The sequence below is a fragment of the Prionailurus bengalensis genome, chromosome E1 (assembly GCF_016509475.1).
Source record: "Prionailurus bengalensis isolate Pbe53 chromosome E1, Fcat_Pben_1.1_paternal_pri, whole genome shotgun sequence".
NCBI lineage: Eukaryota > Metazoa > Chordata > Mammalia > Carnivora > Felidae > Prionailurus > Prionailurus bengalensis.
This window is the reverse complement of record NC_057347.1, coordinates 498,644-516,484: the sequence shown is the minus strand read 5'-3', so window position 1 is coordinate 516,484 and position 17,841 is coordinate 498,644. Positions and strand designations below refer to the sequence as shown.

Here is a 17,841-nt window from a genome sequence, read left to right as displayed (position 1 = left end):
CTCTGCCCACAGGGTGTGGACGGGACGCCCAGGCAGCCAGGCCACGGGGAGGCCCCATCGCCGCCTGTAGGGCCACCAAGCTCGGACTTCCTGTAGGAAGAAGGGGGCCGCTCCTCCCTCCCACCGCTCAGGATACAAGCCCTGGGACGGCCCCTCGGGCCTCAGGGAGACCGGTCCTAGGCCCCCCCCAGACAGGCTGGGGGAACCGCCACGGGGGCTGCCTGACTACGAAGCAGGCCACTGCAGAAGTGGGGAGGAGAGCAAGGCCAGCAGGACACTCTACCCGAAGCAGGGCCGCCGTCTGGTTTCGGTCTGAGCTGGCTCTTCCTCTGTCCTGGCACGTCCTGGCACGTCCTCGTGACCCCCCCAACCCCAGCCCTGAGCTGCCTTCCAGCGCCCTCCCCCCCCACCCGCCCCAGAGAGAGCATCCCCACGCAGACGTCTAACGGGGCCATGCCTGCCCCAAAGCCTCCTCTGGCTCCCTACTGCCCCAAGACCAAAGCCAGAGGCCCTTCACGATGTGCCCCTGTCCCCCGCCCAGCCTCCTTCCTTCTGGGGGGAGGGGGGCAAACACGAGTCCCCAGAGCCTCCAAGCTGCTCCCCTTCCGCAGACCCGGCTTCTGATCCGCTTATTCTCTCTTCGACTGGGTCTACACTGCTGACGTCCAGGGCTCACGGTTTTCACTTCCAGAATTGTGAATTCAGCTTTTCAGCCCCTGTTCTTTTCCAATAGGGTGCTATCCCTGTCTTAGAAATTCTACTCTTTCTTTGGAACCGTGGAAATGAAGCACATAGGACGTTAAAGTCTGTTAAGGCAAATCTACAGCCTGAAATGCCTCGGGAATCGGGTCGCCTGCTTTCTGGGATCCGTTGCCCCTTCCCACAAAGGCTTCCTCCTCGTGGGCTCTGCTCACGCTCAGTCTGCCTTCAGTGGGCACTGTCATCTGGGCCCCACACGGGCCCTGGGGCACAAAGGCTCCCGTCAGGAGCCGCATCTGCAGAAGGGGCCGCAAAGCCCGGGCCGCACGGAGCAGGCTCTCGGCACACAGCCAGAGCCGGGACGGAGATCTCACAGGCAGAAAAACTGCCCACGGGCCCGCGGGCACAGCCAGAAGTCAGGGGGCTTGCCCTGGGCTCGGGGTGGAAATCGCGTCACCCCCACGATGCTGGACCCCAAGCCTGCACAGGGCCGACCCTGCAAGAAACCCCCGGAGCCCGGACGCTGGGCCGGAGTGGGCGGTCGATCCCTGGATGAATCTGGGTGACAGCTTCCCGCAGCCTCGTCGCGCTAGTCTCTTTACTCTTTATGTATATTTAAAATGTTTCATCATAAAAATGTTTACACTAAAAATACCGTAACAAGCTTCTGTGACAGATACTGGTCCCCAGGCGCCCTGCACACTTGGCTTTAATGCCAGCTTCCTCTCCTGCTCCCTGGTTTAATTCCCTGGGAATCCCCCTGCCAGTCTTAACTTTCAAGCTCAGCTATGTAATTTAAGTGTTTTCTTGGCATATTTTACTCAGCATGGAGTGGGGGGGAGGGTTTCTCACATCTGCTCAATCTGACACACTGACTGTAAGCCCTATGCCCTGAACAAACTCTAACACGTCCTTCAAAGCCCCACTCAAATGTCCCCTCCTCAGGGGAGTCTGATCCACCTGCCACCAGGCAGAGCTAGGTGTGCCCTCGCTGCTGTCCCCCCAGGCTCCCACGCACCCTGGTCCCCCCCCCCCCCGCCCCCGTCATGCCTAGGTGGTGACTAGATAGGTTTTCTGTCCCCAGTGATGGGGGGAATCTACTGGAATGCAGGGACAGAGGCTATGGCAGAGCCCAGCAGGACCTGCCCCTCTGGGTGTAGGCTGTGGAGACCTGGGGCCCCGAGACACCGGGACCAGGGCTGGAGCTCTTCTGCGGGCTTTCCCAGAAGCTTCTGCAGGGGCTCGGGGGCCTGCTCGGGGCTGCCGAAGGCAGGCTCTTCCCAAGCCAGGGCTCACGGTCTGGTCCCAAGGGGAAACAGCAGAGGCAGGCCCAGGCCTGACTCTCAGCCGCACCCCCTGCCCTGTCTCCGGGCCCAGCAGCCCCTGGTGCCCACGAACGAGCAGACAGCCCGGCTCTCAGCCCTGGCCCTTTGATCTGGGCAAACACCAGCACCTGGCTGGCGCCCTCCACCTGGCTCCGACCTTATCAGGGGCTTGGGGAAGAGACAGGTGCCTGGGGCCCAGGCCAATTAGGTGATTTTCCTGGTCGCCCACTGAGTCACATCCTGGTCTAGCTGGCCTGGCTCCTTGGCTCAGGTGGCTGAGGGGTGAGGACACTCAGGGAGCCAGCCCGGCAACGCCAGGGGCAGGTGGTAGGGTGGAGGCCACGGGGTAAGGGTCCCTGAGAGACCACGGCCCAGGGGCGCCCACGCTGAGAGCACAGAGACGCCAGACGCTGAGACACGCGGCCAGGCCTTCCCTCCCCAGGTGGAGACGGCGGCACGCGTGGAGCCCCAATCCTGGGCCCGCCGGCCTCCCCGCACGCGACCCCCTGTGAGTCACCAGCAGAGCTGACCTCTGTCCCTTCATCTGGGAAGTGCAGCTGCCCAGGGAGGTTGTGGGGGCAGAACCGACCATGCTGGCGGGGGTGGGGGGGGGTGGGGTGGGGGGGGTGGTGTCCACCTCCAGCCAGGTTGCCAGGGGTCAGTAGGGGCCACCATGACTTCTCTGTCCACTAGGAAGGCGGCCAGGGACACCTTGCAATAGGGACAGCACTGCTTGGGGTGGCTGGAGGCTGGGGCGGACCCTGGACACCCCATCAGTCAGCAAGGCTGAGGCCCAGAGGGGACGGGACCAGGGGCCACAGAGGGAGGGGGCTGGAGAGCTGGGCTGTCTCCTGCCCTCTCCCCACTCCCCACATCTGGCTGAAACTCTCTTCCAGGCTGTGAGTGGCGGTCACTGTGGGCTCAGAGCCCAGGAGGCTGGGGGGGGGGGGGGAGGGCCAGGGGACAGGTTTGGGCTCCTGTGCTGGGTGAGGGATGTGGGCAGAGGCAGGGGCCGGCACCCCTCAGGGTTCTGGGTCACACAGCCTTGCCCCTGTCCCAGCTTTCTCAGCTGTCTGTTGGGGCTGCACCCTGCAGCGATCACCTCGTCTGTCTGAGCCCCAAAACCACCCTGGGAAAGGATCACAGGCCGCAGGGCCTGGCTGAGTGGCTCATGGAGGCTGGCACAGCACATTCTGGAATGCCACCTAGGCAGGTCAGGCAGGTTCCGGGACATAGCCAGCTCGCTCCACTCCTCCCTCCCAGGAGAGCCCAGGCAGGGGAAGGGGTTCACAGGCTGGAATGCAGACCACGGACTTCCTCCCACACATCTGACCGGGCCTCACAACCACACACCCTCCAGGGCCAGAAGGAATCAGAGCCAAGGAACTGGGCCCTCGGCCACACAGCAAGCATGGGGCCAGGTAGTGGGTCGGCAGGGACAATGGAGACACAGGCCCCCCTGCCCCAGCCCAGGGGGCTCTGGCCCTGCCCCTCCCCACCCCCACCAGGGAGAAAGCTTCAGGCCCAGGACTAGCCCAGGACCCAGGCATTCAGGCGCTTTCCCCGAGTTTGGAAATGGTTCCCGGACTGGCCGTGGGGATTTCCTGCTTTGACATCTCAGAGACCGTTCCCAGGCTGATGGCGACGGAGGAAATGGGGGCGCATGCCATGGAAACAGGGTCACCAAAGGCTCTGCCGCTGTCCTGCCTGGAACCTAAGGAACTCCCTTCACCAGCCTCAGGGCAGACCCTGGGCCCCTGGGCCCTGATGAGGCCCCAGGACCAAAAGAAGGGTCCCCTCTAAGGACTCGGGCCTGTGGCCTCCCAGGGCGCCGCTGGTCTGTTTGCAGGGAGAGCAGCAGAGGCTGGGGAAGCCGGTCTTCTTGAGTGAGGTCAAGAGTGAGGTCTGGACACAAAGCACATGTCCCTTCCAGTGAGTCAGGACCAGGGAGGAGACCCCGCAGGGAGACCCAGCAGGTGTGGCGGGGGCCTGGCAGGGGAGTGGGCCTCACCTGACTGCAGCAAGCCGGCGCCTCGGTCCTTGACCCCAAACTGCTGCTGGATGTCCAGAAGGACGCCTGGGAGGGAAGACAGAGGGTGCTTATGTCTGATGCCCGGGGCCCCTGTCCCCCACCCCACCTAGGAGACCCCCAGTCTAAGCCCAGGCCGCCCAACCCAGCCCCTTCCACAGAAGGCCACCTCGCCCAGTCTGGCCAGGCCACTGGGGAATCTGCAGGCCAGGCTATGCTCACCCTGGGGGCATGGGATCCTACCCCCCACTCAGGGACCACTCAGGGCCACTGCAGGGACCTGAGGACAGATGGGCGGGACTCGGGCAAACGCGTGCTCGCGCTCACTCAGCTGTCCTCGGGGTTGTAACCAGGACCCCGCTTTTCCGATGCCAGAGCTGAGACACAGAGGGAAGCGGGTAGGGCTTCTTGGGGGGAAGGGGATCCCTGGAGGTCATGCCTGTCCTCCTCCTGAGTCCCCACCATCTCTGCTCTCCCGTTAGGACTTTGCATGTTAAGAGGACTATAACCAGAGGCCACCAACAACCACGGACAGACAGAGCCACGGCTGCGTGGGGGCTGGCAACCTCCTGGACCCTCCTCACCTCTCACGGCGCCCAGCCCCCCACCCCGCAGGCCCTGGGGGCCCCCACCTCTGCTTATCTCCAAGGACAGCAGGGGGCTGGGCCACAGGCAGGAACCCCACCCCACCCCCACCCCCCCACCCCTGGCCATGACACATCTGCACCGAGAAGGGCTAGGGAGCCAGGAGGAGGAGACAGAGCAGGTTGCCCCGACAGCCCCCCACGCAGGGCACAGAAGAAGGGACCTGCCCTCGGGGGTCTCCCAGAGCTCATCAGGATATGGTGATGGCGCACATCACTGAGCAGGAACTGGGCAGACAAGGGAGCTGAGCACGAGAGGTTAAGCCTGCGCCCCAGGTCGTACAGCGGCAAGGTGGCCAAGGCGGCCCCCGGGGCCCCGGAGGAGGGTCCCGCCTGGAGACTGCCCCCTGAGCCCCAGGGCCGGGATGCTGAGCCCTCTTCCGGGATGCAGCCTGACACCGAGAGACACTGGCCTCCTCCTCGTGAGTGCCGAGTGGATTCACCCTAATTACCCATAATGAAGAGGCTGTGCGAGGCCCAGTTAATGACTTAATAACTAAGGCGGGCCGTGGTCGTGCCCCGAACGCGGAAGCCAGGGGCCTGTCCCTGTGGATGGAGGGGCCACCAAGTGGGGCCTCCGCGGGTGGCACGGTTGGGCCCAACCTTAGGGCATCACTTACACTCACCTCCCAGCCCCGCAGCCCATTTGCCCCACTTCTGAGCCAGGGCCGCCCTGCCCCTCTCTCTCCCCCAGAGTCAGCACCTCCCGTGGCTCCCCAGTGCCTCAGACGCACACTGGCCTCCACCAGGCCACAGGGCTGCAGGATCAGCCCCTCCAACCCCGCCTCTGGCCTCCCTTTCAGAACACCCCCGCCCCATGCTCTGGACCCCGACTGCCCACAGGTCCTCTACCCTGATTCCTGCCGCTCCTTCAACACTAGTTCAGGTGCCTCTTCTTCTGGGAAGTCTTCCTTGGCTTCTCCCCCTCCTGTCACCCTCAATAAGGCAGGTGCCCCCACATTCCCCTGGCACACTAGGATCAGTGACTTCTGAAGACACGTAGGGACGTGGGTAGGAGCTCGCTGGGCCCACGGTGGCTAAGAGCCACGAATTACTGCCCCCTGCTAAGTTCTAGGTACCCAGTGAGGCTCTGCAGATGCGATTTCTACCCCTGCTGCTTCGTCGCATTTTTCACTCCATTTTACATATGAGAAAACGGAGGCCCTGAGAAGTGAAGTAACTTGTCCTAGGGCAGGCAAGGGCCCCAGTGAGATTTGAAACAGGCTCTGTTGTCAAAAACCAAAAATGTTTTCTTCTGCCATGCCGCCTCTGCACGCACTTGGCTCTTGCGGGCCCCCGGCCCAGGCCCCGGCACGCAGCCAGCCCCCAGCGGCTGTTTGTGGACAGAGACGCCCCATCCCCACTGCAGTGAGAGCCCCCTCAGGGCAGCGTCGTGGCGGGGCATCTCCAGAACCCAGAACAGACGCCGTCACATGTTAGGTGATGGACAGGTGCAGGTGGGAGGTGGCAGGAGGGCGAGACGCCCCTGGGTCACTGCGCAGCGGGTGCCTGTCCACAGCCAAGAGCAGGGCACATCTGGGGAGGAAGGCCGTATCAGCGTGGTCCTCATGAGGCCAGCAGGGGTCCGCCGCGCGGAGGAAACGCCCTTGCGTCCCCTGCCCCGCCCCAGGCATCTCCTAGCCTCCAGACTGGACATGCTCCACCCCCTCCAGCACTTCAAGCCCCAGTGTTTGCCTCTGCCTCCAGGAAGCCCCCCTGACCTCCTCCGATACACAGAGCTCCTGGTAAGAGGGAAGAACATTTTTGCACCTCCAGATGGATGTCCTGGGAACTCCTGGGCAGGCCAGACCCCAAGGGCCTTAGGGGCCCTCACCCCAGCACCCTGGAGCCAGGCCTTGGGTCCACCGCCTGAGCTTCAGGCAGAACCTTCCCGGGGCCTGGGGGCAGGGCCTCACTGCAGCCTGGTAGGGGCTGTGGCCACAGGCGGGTGAGAGCCGCTGGCCGCTGGCTCGGGAAGCATGTGTCACAGCAGCTCGCCAGCCGCCTGGATGTTCCTCTAGGCTCCCGCCTGGCCTGAGCCCACGAGCCCCTCCCTTCTTCCCACCACGACCTTATTTTTAGCCTCTTTCCTGGAGGCTGAGGTTTGGTGGGTCACAGGACGGGCCTCCTGCCCGGGAGCAGCCTCCCACAGCTGAGGCCAGGCCCCTCCACCAGCACCGGGCACGCAAGGTGGGGCTCCACACACAGCCCCCAGCCGCCCACGGCCACAGCTGAGTCGAGCCTCTCCGGACCCACAGCCAGGACCACCCTCTGCCCACGGGGGTCCCCCTCCCTGGAGCAGCCCGAACATTCTGTCCCACCAACCCCCAGTTACACCTCTCTCTCTAACTCAAGCCCCCAGGGTCTCGCCTCTTGTCCCAGGCCAGCTGTCCCTCCTGCTGCCCCGGGAGCCGGCCCTGGGGCACGTCGGCTTGGGCCTCACTTCTGTCTCCTGCGCGTCAGCTCACAGACACGCGCCCCTCTCCGGCCCCTCTGCCAGCCCCTCAGATTCTCTCCCCACTCAGGCTTCCAGCCACCCAGACTCCCGTCCATGGCTCTGCCGCGTCCTCCCCGGTCCCCAAGCCGCAGCATGGCACTCCCCAGGCCAGACGGCCCTCGCCTTCCTCGGCCCCCGAGTGGGGGCCTCCAGAGAGTCTCCTTCACCCCCCGGCCCCCTCCTGGCGCCCCAGCACCCCTCCTGCAGCCTGCCTCACGGGCACTTAACCATCTTCTCCTAAGTCCTGGGCGGCGGCTCCAGAGAGCACAGCCCGTCTCTGGACTCAAGGAACAGGTGCCGCGGCCCAGAGGCTATCAACTCTGGCTGGAACTCAGAGTCAGCCAGGCCCCTGGGTCAGTAACACCCCCGACGACGACGACAATGTGGGCACTGACATGCGTTCAGGGCTTACCGCTTGCCCGACACGGTTCGCACGGTGCTACCTGGATTAGTTCACCGAGTAGGGCTGCAGTCGTGCTTTGTGGATCCCCGCTGCCATGGAGCCCAGACTTCTGGCACCGGAGGCCTCCGTGACCCAGGTCTGCACAACCACCTGGCCTCAAGGTGAGACCCAAGAGTCACTGACACGCTGCCTGGGTGACCTGAACCACCGGGCTGGCCAGTCCCAGGCCCCTGTGGTGTGTACATCACAGCCTACAGGCCTCGGAGCCTTGACTCCAGCCAGGCCCTCTTCCCAGGGAGTCTGTCTACACCGTCGCGGTCTACCGCGTCCAGGGGTCAGACCCAAGGGTGTCTACGAGGGTGTCCCCCTAACTCTCTCTCTGCAGCTCTTGTTGAAGAGGTGCCCGTAACCTCGAGAGCTGGCTGATCATGGATACTCACAGTGCCACCCCCCGCCCCCCCATCGTGGCTGGTCCGTTGGTAGATCCCAGAGAAGCCAGGTCCAGATCCTAACCTGCTGGGGTCACGCAGGCCTCACAAAGGCCACGACAGAAGAAGAAACTCACACTGACCTCGGGAGCCCCCAGCCCAGCCTCAGATGCACGGCGGAGATGACAAGACCCTGCGGTCTCTTCCTGCCCTTGTCAGCCAGGCCAGCGCACCAGCTCTCAAGTTCACGCCCTCAAACACAGGCATCATCACCCCACATTCGCCCTGCCTTTTTCGGAGCAGACAACCCAGCTGAATCCCCAAGAGCGTGGCCTCCAATACCAGACCATCTGGGTTCGACCGCACTTACCCTGCTGTGTGACCTCAGGCAAGTTACTTAACCTGTCTGTATCTGTGTCTTCCTCTGCAATGTACCTTAATTTTAAGGTCTGCTTCATATGGTTGTTGTGAGGTTTAGCTGGGTTAATCGATGTAAAGCGCTTAGGATGTTGTCTGGCACAGAGTAGGTAGTCCATAAACGTTAAAAATGTGACCACAGATCACTAAGCCGCGGGGTAGGAGCCCCAGCCATGACCGGAGGGCAATCGGAACTCCCACCTCAGTGTTCTTTTCTCTAAAATGGGGCAGATGCCTGCAAGGACAGGGCCTAGGGATCTGAACGGATGGGCCACGGGTCCCGGGGAGGCCTCAGAGCTGGCTCACTCTGGAAGGATCACCCTTCTCCGACACTCAGCCGCAGCTCCCGCCCCGGTAATTACAGGAGCCTGAGGGCCTGGCTCTGCTGACCTGGCCCTGCAGGCACCCCCCCCCCCCCCGCCTCCACCCCCCCCCCACTCCCAGCCGAAGGGGACCAGCCAGGGCGGTCCCTGAGCCAGGACCGGCTCTCAGGCACACTCACCTCTACCTGCCCCCTCCCCCAGGGACAAGCAGAGTGACCTCTGGGAGCATCTGGCTCTGCTCTGAGCCCCGGGCTGCCCGTCTGAGAGCCACAGGGTCCCCATACGCCCCACACCCACCCCGAATCCCAGTCACGTTTGTCGAACCTACACCGACCCTCCCACCGCGACGCCACCCGACAAACCTGGGTCATTAATGTCAGAGGGGCTTGGCGCTCACCTCCACAGAGATCCCGTGAGGCCCCCAGCGCCGGACCCCAGCCCCTCAGGGAGACCCCACTCCTTTTCTAGAGGGCCCGGATTCCAAGCCTGTGCCCCTAAAGAACATTGCAGCTGGGCCTGAAACACCCCTCCCTCTCCCAGGTCCTAGAGAGGAGCCCCCCACCCCCACCCGGGGCTCAGAGCCCTCCCTCCTCCCACCAAGTCTCCGTGCCCAGAGTGGGCGGGGACAGGCAGCCTGGCCTGTGTCCTGTGGTTCTAGTCTATCATTTGGGGCCAGTTTTCCTGGAACCAGACTCGGCCTTAGTAATTTGGGGGCTCTGCACAGCCGCTCCTTCCCTGGAGCAGCCCCCGCCCCACCCCTGTCCCCGGCTGTGCCCTGGCTCGGGGCCTCCCAAGACCACCAGGGCTACCCTTATCATGATCCGCAGACCCAGGATGAGGCCGGGGCGTGGGGGAGAGAAGCCCACAGACGCTCAGCTGTCCCCCTGCAAGGCCTCATGGCCAAGGCCTTGCTCCTGACCCTCAGATGGCAGACTGAGAGTCAGAGGGTGCCACTGGATAGAGGCCCCAGAGCCAGGCAGGACCTGGCCTCCAAGCCCCCAGACTGGCTTGTGTTCCCCCTTCGCCCACCAAACCACAGGAAACAGGCTGTAACCAGCCTCCTCTCAACGTCCACACCAACTGCCCTGGCGTGGATTTGAACCCTGCAACCTAGGAACGGTGAGTGACCCAGTAACACCACCCCCGGGGCCCCACACTTCACAGTCTACGAAGCTGAATCGTCCTCCTTGCTTCCCGGACCGTGTCTGGCAAATCCACGCTCGCCGGTGAAGGGACCACGAAGGCCTCACGGAGGTGCCCGTCTGCAGGGCGCAGACCCACAGGGAAGCCCCCCCCCCCCCCCCCGCGCTCCGGCTGGCGCGTCACCCCTGCTCCCGTCTTGCTCTAACATCCGTGCTTCTGCCCTTCACCCGCCGCCCCCAGGCCAGCGGGACAGAGCCAGGCCCAGAGCAGGCCAGCATCCGCAGGACACTGCTGTCCAGTGTGACCCGGGCCCCACCCAGCGCTCCAAGTGCCCTCTGCCCTCACAGCAGACCCGGCAAAGTCACCTCAGAGCCCTCCTGAACGTGCGGAAGCCGTTCTGCCCGGCGTGGGGGTGAGGAGACCCCTCCATCGGGGCTGAGGGCTGGGCACGCAGGGCCCATCCTGACCACTTTCCCAAGTCCCTCCCGGGGATGCGAGGCCCACGGCTCCCTGTGCGCCATGGTCAGGACTCAGGCCCCCGCCTCAGCATTGGGGCCTGGTCCTTCTCAGGGTCGTCTGAGCCTACCAGCGCCTCTTCCGCCCGGGAGGATGGGCTGGGGTCAGGCAGGCCGGGGTCAACCCAACCCGGCCACCCAGTCGCTCCACAAGGCCAAGCCCGGGCCAGCCCCACGTGCATGCTGAGGCGCCAATGGCCAGCGGGAAACAGCCCTGGGGAAGGCGGGTGCAGGCAGAGCTGGGGAGGGGACAGCAGACAAGAGTTCCCGGGACCAAGTGCCCCACACTAGCCTTGGGAGCAACATCCTGACCACAAAGTCACCTGTTGTGTGTCCAGGGCTCAGAGAGGGCCAGGATCTGCCTTAGGTGACAGAGCAAGTCTGGCACAGCCAGGAACAGGAAACTCAGCCTCGCTCAGGGCCCAGTAGGGAGCTGGGCCCCGGGAGCCTGAGGATCAAGCCAGGGTTCTCGGTCTCCCTGGGTCCCATCCCCCTTCTGACCTCAGGACTTCAGCAGCACCCCCCCCCCCCCGCCTCCCATACACACACACACACACACACACACACACCCAGGCGGAAACAAAAGCCACTTCCTGTCTGGGGAAGGGATGGGACACCTCTCTGAGCAGCTCAGGCCAGGCTGTAACGTGCAGCCCTCCTGCCCCTCACAAAACGGGAAACTAAGGCACGAGCTGGCCGGTCACGCCCTTGGTCCCAGACCAAAGCACTTCCTCTGACGGGTCAACAGCACGCCAGACAAGGTACCTGCAGAGACGGGCAGCCGGTGGTTTGTCATTAGGGCGCTGGCTCTCCAGGCCGGTCGGGCCTCTCACCTGGGCGCTGACCTGCCAGACAGCCACCTTGGAAGGCGGCCCTGGACGCCCCGCCCACCCGGCAGGACCGAAGTGGTGCTGACACTGCAGTGGCCAGGGCAGGGCCACCCGAGGGGACAAGGCCACTGGAGGGGGCGGGGCAGGGCTGCTGTTGGCCATCCGCATCCACCAAGGTGGCCACAGAGCTGGGAGCTTGACGTGGCCTCCACCCACCCAGGTGACCCTGTGACAGGCCCTGGGCGGACAGACTCAACCAGGCGGACACCAGAAGAGCCAAGAGCCCCAGGCAGGCAGCCCCCTCCTGCAGCCAGCTCAGGTATGCGGGGAACCCCTAGGCCTGCCGGCCCGTGTTCCCACCTGGTCCCTGTGCTCTGCTCTCCCCGGCTTTGTGTTAGTGAGCAGTTGCCATGGATACTGGTCTCAGCTTCTTTGGCAGAAAAGGGCTCCCCCAGGGCAGGGCTCTGCCTCTCCTCACCAGGCTCTGCCCCGCCCAGTGCCACCAGCTGGATCAAAGGGAAAGAGCTCAGGAAGGCACAGGTGCCCCAGAGAAGCTGGGGAGGGGGTCTCAGCTCCCAACAGCCATTCTCCATTCTCTTCCTGCTGGGCCTGGCTCCAGCCTCCGTCCTGCTCCCATTTCACAGACAGAAGAGTGGGGGCCCGGGGGCCGATGGAGCTCCGGCACCAGGAAGCAGATCGGAGGAGACGGTGCCGGAGCCCTCACCTTTCCCCTGAGCTGGCAGCCGTGACTGGGCTCCAGCCGTGGGAGCAGGGGAAGCTGTAGCAGCCTCTGCTCGGAGGTCTCGTGCCCTGGCCAGCAACAGGGCCAGGCACCCCTGCCTGCACGGAGACAGCAGTGTCCTGGGGGGTCCTGGTCCCGCTCCTCTCGGCTGCGGGAACTTGGGTGAGCACCTGTGCTCTCTGGCCTCCAGCATCCCCATCCACAGGAGGAGATGTGTGCAGGGGTAGCCCTGGGCTCCTTCCCTTCCACCCCCCTGATAAGCGCCAGAGCTGGGACTGGCCCTCCTCACCTGCTGCCTGTGCCCTCAGGGGGTTCTCAAGGGGAGGAGGGGAGGCCGTAATTGGCTGGGAATGCTGCTTGTTCCCAGGATGGAGACCCGGCCTGGTGGAGGAGGGAGGGGTCCTCAAAGGGGCCTGAAAGGGACTGACCGAAACAAAGAAACACGGGAAGGACAAGGTGGCCGGGGGCACAGCTTGCACAGAGGCGAGAAAGGGAAAGAGGCTGGCATCTGTGCGGCTCTCCTAAGGGTGCGTGAAAACACTCATTCACTCCGGCAACCCGGGAGGCACCCAGGAGGCGGTGATAACCCAGAAGGCTCAGGTGACACCCCCCAGGTCACCCAGCTGGGGGGGCTGAAGAGCCTGAACCCAGATCTGCACTGGCCACTGCAGCGGGACCCCAGCCACCGTGGCTGTGGCTGCCTGAGCCATGGCCAGTCCCGACTGACCCGCGCTGTAAACGGAGAACACACACCAGGCTGCAAAAGTTAGTATGAAAAAAAAAAAAAAGAGCAAAATATCCCATTAATAGCTTTTATGTTGATTACACGTGCAAATACATTAGAAATGTGAGGTTGAATAAAATATATGAATCGGTTTCACTTATTTCTTTTTACTTTTTCAACGTGGCTCCTAGAAGTATTTAACTTATATATGCGGCATCATATTCCTCTTGGACAGAGCTGGTTGATCTATACCATAAAGATAGAAACACACAGCACAGATTTCAAGAAAGAGAGTGGGAAATCCACTGCTGAGGGTCCCAGGAGTCAGGTGGGTCGAACATCAAAGGTGACTGAGCCGTAGAATGTCTGCCCCCTCACCCACCCCCCACCCCCACCCCCCCCAGCCAGCAGCAGGTGGACTCTGGCCTGGGATGCCCATTCCCCTGCCCTCCCCCTCCAAACACATCAGGCCATAGCAGTTGTCATAGAGACAGTAAATCTCCCTAAAAACTGGACCTGGGGCAGGGGCGTGGGGAAGCCTGCCATAACGAGAGGGAGAGGGAGCCAGGCTTATCCGGAGAGGAAATCTGTGTACGTTGTGTGTTGGGGGTGGGGCGGTGCCGGGACAGGGAGGGATGCATAGCCCAGGCGGGTGTTTGCACAGGGCTTTCCGGACCTTCCTCCCGACGGCCCCACACCCCTCTGAGCCACCGCTCCCCATCCCCCCTTACAAATTCCCTCGAATTTCCTATCTTGTTCTCCCATTCTGACTCTGGGACCCAAGTAGGATGGGAGGCAGATAAGTTCCAGACCTCCCTGATCCCACCCTCTCCCCTCAGTCCCTGGCAGGGTCAGTCTCCCTGAGGATACCAGGGAGGGGTGGGTCTGGGGCCGGGAGAAAACAAGTTGTGCAGTGTCACAATGCCAGAGACAGCACCAATCACCGTCCAGTAGAGATGTGGGAGCCCTCCCAGGCCAAGGCTTGCTGGTAGACCTACCACCTGCCTTCTCGGCACTTCCCAGGCCGTCCTGGACAAGGGGTGCCCAGGGGCCTTGGTCTCCTCCTGTGCACAGAGTCCACTTTGCACCGACCACAGATCCCCGTGCTCGCTGACCTCCCCCCACTTTATGGTGGCACCGAAGCTCCCAGGTCCCAGACAGCACAGCGTGGGGGGCCGGTGCAGCCGGGTGTTCCTGCGTCTTCCTGTTCCCCAGACCACAGTAAGAGCCTCCTGTGGATGGCCCAAGTCAGAAATGGGCGCTACTGGTTCCCAGTGCCGCACCCCCCCCCCTTTGCCGCCCCCGCAGCAGAAGGAATAGAGAGCCAAGGGCTTTTGAAAGTGGGAGAGGGGGAGGGGGAACCCATCAGAGTTCCTTCCTTCCACCTGACACAAAACCCTATTCGGCAGAGGAAGACTGAGGCCAGCAGGAGGGAAAGGGACCCAGGTGACACACGGTGGACGGTAGGGCCCACCTCTCTCCATGGCCCCACAAAGTTCTGTTTAGAGTCTGTCCAAAATTCCTCCCGCCACCTTCCCTCCCTCTCTCTCTCTCTCTGTCTCTCTCTCTCTTCAGTTGTTCCAGATTTTACTGAGCTGTGGCTAGTCAGGTTCTGGGCCAGCGTGCCATGTAGACAGCCACTGCTCTCCTCCTGCAGGGAGCCCCCCGTACCAGCCTGCCCACAGAGCTTTCATTTCAAGGTTACCCTGTTCTCACCTACAGGCAGCTCAGTCCACGGAAGGCCCTACTCACAGACCCCCCCCCCCCCGGGGAACTGGGGGAGGGGGCGGTGAGCAGCCGGAACCCAGTCCATCCCCCAGGGGCCCAGAGATTCTCCACCGCACAAACGGGAAACAGACTTAAACACGAGCTGGGACTGGCCCAAGGTCACACACCAAGCAAGTAAGGGGCAAATCTGGGACTAGAACCTGGCTGTTCCACAGACCCCCACCCGGTCCCCAAGGCTGGTTCCCAGAGACGCTCGCACGGGATGAGGCAGCCCCCTCTGCAGCCCCGGTGGTCTGCGCTCTACCCCAGGCCCCCAGCGCCACAGAGCTGGGGGAGGCGGCTTCAGGCCTCCAGCCAGGGCCAGCTGCAAACCGCATCTCGGGTCCCCAGGCGCCGCGGACCCGCCCCGCCCCTCCCTCCGCTCCCCGCAGCCCCGAGCCTTTGTCAGCCACGCGCTCACACACGGATCCGCGCCGCCCGCGCGCACACACCCGGGCTCCCCTGGCGCACACCCGCAAGGGGCGCGCGCGCTCGCCGCCCGCACGCAGGGGAGTGGAGGCGCCGGAGGAAGGAAGGAACTGACCCGCTACGGCCCGACAGACGGCCTGGGCTGGGGGAAGGGGAAGCTGGGGCCGGGGCGGGAGGGGGCGCGGAGGCGAGGACGCGGAGAGACGCGGAGGAGACTCTCGGAGAAGAGGACAACGGATGGGACGTCAGGGCTGGCGAGGACGCGCGGGCTGCTCCGCGGCTGGGGACCCCTCCAACCCCTGGCCCGGCGGGGCGGGGGCGGGGGGCAGGTCCCCGATTGGACCCGTGATTCACGGGCCGTCACTTGCCCAGCGTGCCTGAGCGGAGGGCCCTTAGACACCCCGCTTAAGGCTTGAATACAGGGGCCCTGGGACCAAAGGCTCCCCGGGGAACCTCCAGGCCGGGGGGGTTGGGGGGTGGGGGCTCCTGGCTCTCGGGCTGGGTGGGGCGCTCGCTCACCTGCTACGGTGTACCTGTCCAGGTAGTTGAGCACGTTGCCCAAGCTGAGGATGGCGGCAGCGGCCCCCCGTCCGCGGCCCAAGCTGGCCGGCTTGGGCTGCTGAGCTCCGGGGCCCTTGGCAGCGGCCGCGCAGCCGGGGGTGCCGGGGGTGCCGGGGGGTCCGGACGGCGCCCGCCTCACGCTGCCCGACAGCGTCTGCACCTCGTCGTCCGCGGCCGCGGCTCCCGCGGCGCCCACTCCCCGCGCCCCGCAGCAGCCGCCGCCTCCAGCCCCTCGCTGCGCCCCCCGGCGCCGGCGCCGCCGCTCCGCGTCCGCCTCCTCCTCCTCCGCGCCGCCCGCCGCCGCCGAGGCGCACTCCAGGCACATCATGCCGGCCGGGGCCGGGACCGGGGCGGCGGGGGGCGCGGGGGGCGCGGGGCCCAGCCCGGGCCCACTCAGAGCGTGTGCGCGCCGCGGAGCCGCCGCTGCACCATCGCGGCCGGGCCCGTCGGCTCCTGCGCTCCGGCCCGCGTTCCGCGCTGCGCCGCCGCCGCCGCGGCTCTGACAGCTGCGCCCCGGTCCCGCCCACCCGGCGGCGGCCAATCGGCGCGCGGCTCTGCCGCGGCCCCGCCCCGCACGTGCTGCCCGGGGCGGCCGGCGGGGGCGCAGTGGGCCGCGCGGGGGCGGGGGCGGGGGCCCGGGGCGCGCGGCGTCCCGGAGACGGGGCCCGGCCCGCGGCTGCTCACCGCCCGGATTTAATCAGTCCGGGGAGAGCGCGGAGTGTGACCGGCGGGGGCTTGGCGCGGACCCCCGGCCTCGGCCAGGCGCACAGGGCTGTGTGGCCCACCTCCGCAGGGAAACCCAGATCCAGCTCCTGACGGCTCCCGGCCCCTATGCCTGTGCGCGCGCCGAGACCCTACCCCCGCCTCCGCAGAGAGGCGGCCCCTGGCGGGGGAGCCGGGCTCCTGTGGGGCCCACCAGACGCAGGGCATGCCTAAGGGGCCTCCCCAAGCATCAGACTGCCAGCTGCGCCCTAGGGAGGGGGCGAAGCCCAGGATGGAAGACGGGAGGCTGGGTCGTGTGTGGCACCACCCTGGGCAGACCCCTAACTCTCTCTAGGTCCCAGTGTCTCTCCCGGGGCGGGGGTAGATCGGAGGACAGAATTCAGCCCGGAAGTCTATGAGCGGTCACTACCACCCTACCTGGGGAAGGGCGAGTCCTGTGTCCGATGGATGTGGCAGGGTCGAGTACCTTCTGTGTTCGCGGCCACAGTCACTGCCCTCGCCCATCTCAGAGGTGCCGTGGTTCCGTGCCCCGGCCCCAAACCTACCCTCTTCATCTGTCTGAGGCTTTGACTGTAACTCAAATCCTATAGAAAGTGCTGGGGACCGAATGTTAGCACTGGACATAGCCTGGGAAACCAGAATTACCCCCATGTTGCACAGACAGGGCCCAGAAAAGACCTCACCGTGGACCTGCAGATTTGGTGCTGACCCGGGGCTCTGATACCGGTCCCCTGGGGTTGGGAGCTCAGTTCCCCCAAGTGCAGGGGCAAGTGCATCCCGTGAAAGCATCGGCTACCGTGAGTCACGGCATAGCCAACGGGTGATGCCGCACGAGGCACCCCCTCCCTGCCGAGAGCAGAGTTGATCCCCAAGCTGGTGTTTCTTGGCGCCTTCGAGGTGTGTTTTAAATTCTGCAAGGTGACTAAAAATATGCTTCAGTGTGTTGGGCATGGATGGCTGTCACGGGAGGGCCAGGAAACACACTCCATTCTAAGTTCCTTGCTGCCTCTTTCCAGCTTCAAGCCGGATAAGGAAAGTTCTGCTGGCTGTCCCGGTGCTTAACAGGCCAGCACAGACCCAGGAGCTCCATGGGGTTGGGGCCGGGCCCTGGCAATGCCCCTCGCCACCATGGGGTGGTGCCAGCTAGGGGACAGTGCCCAGCGGTGGTTCTGTGTCTGGCTGTGAGGGAGACACAACCACGGCTCAGAGCCCCACCCCAACGTCCCCTTCCTACTCAACAAAATTCCTCCTCCTTTCGGCCATAGCCCTGCCCAGGGAGAGTTTTAGCTCCTGACCAGAAAGGGGGGCACTCCCTTTGCAGCCCCCACTAGCCTAGAGCAGGGGAAGATGTCAGAGTTTGGAGCCTTTCGAGTGGGGGGGGGGGGCCTCTGAGCAGCTATTCGTACAGTGTGGGTTTTTCTGGGATGTTAACTCAAAGCCACTCTCTAGAGCAAGTCTCTGGGTAGCTATGGGGCACCAAGGGCAGGGCGACAGGAAGGACTATAGCGCTTTCTGGCTGCGTAGCCCTGGCAAGTCACAGTGGTGCCGAGAGCCTCTGGCTGGACCACGAGACCACCGGCCGCAAGACTCACAGGGCCCTTATCTCCATCCCGCCAATGAAGAAACCGAGGCTCAGGGAAGA

At 64.4% G+C, this 17,841-nt stretch overlaps 1 protein-coding gene across 4 annotated transcripts in view; it reads right to left on the bottom strand.

The window, feature by feature from the left end:
* Nucleotides 1-15,931, bottom strand: part of SPNS2 (sphingolipid transporter 2) — a 29,551-nt gene extending 13,620 nt beyond the window's left edge. For 2 of the 4 annotated variants that reach the window (XM_043582717.1, XM_043582718.1), the window contains exons 1-2: nucleotides 15,435-15,931; nucleotides 4,036-4,101 (exon numbers count right to left, since the gene is read on the bottom strand). In XM_043582717.1, coding sequence (XP_043438652.1) covers nucleotides 4,036-4,101; nucleotides 15,435-15,804 — 436 coding nt within the window. In that variant the 5' untranslated portion in view covers nucleotides 15,805-15,931. The remainder of the gene's footprint in view (nucleotides 1-4,035; nucleotides 4,102-15,434) is intronic. The other 2 variants (XR_006297706.1, XM_043582716.1) reach the window with 2 other exon arrangements.
* Between the last annotated feature and the right edge of the window lie 1,910 nt (nucleotides 15,932-17,841).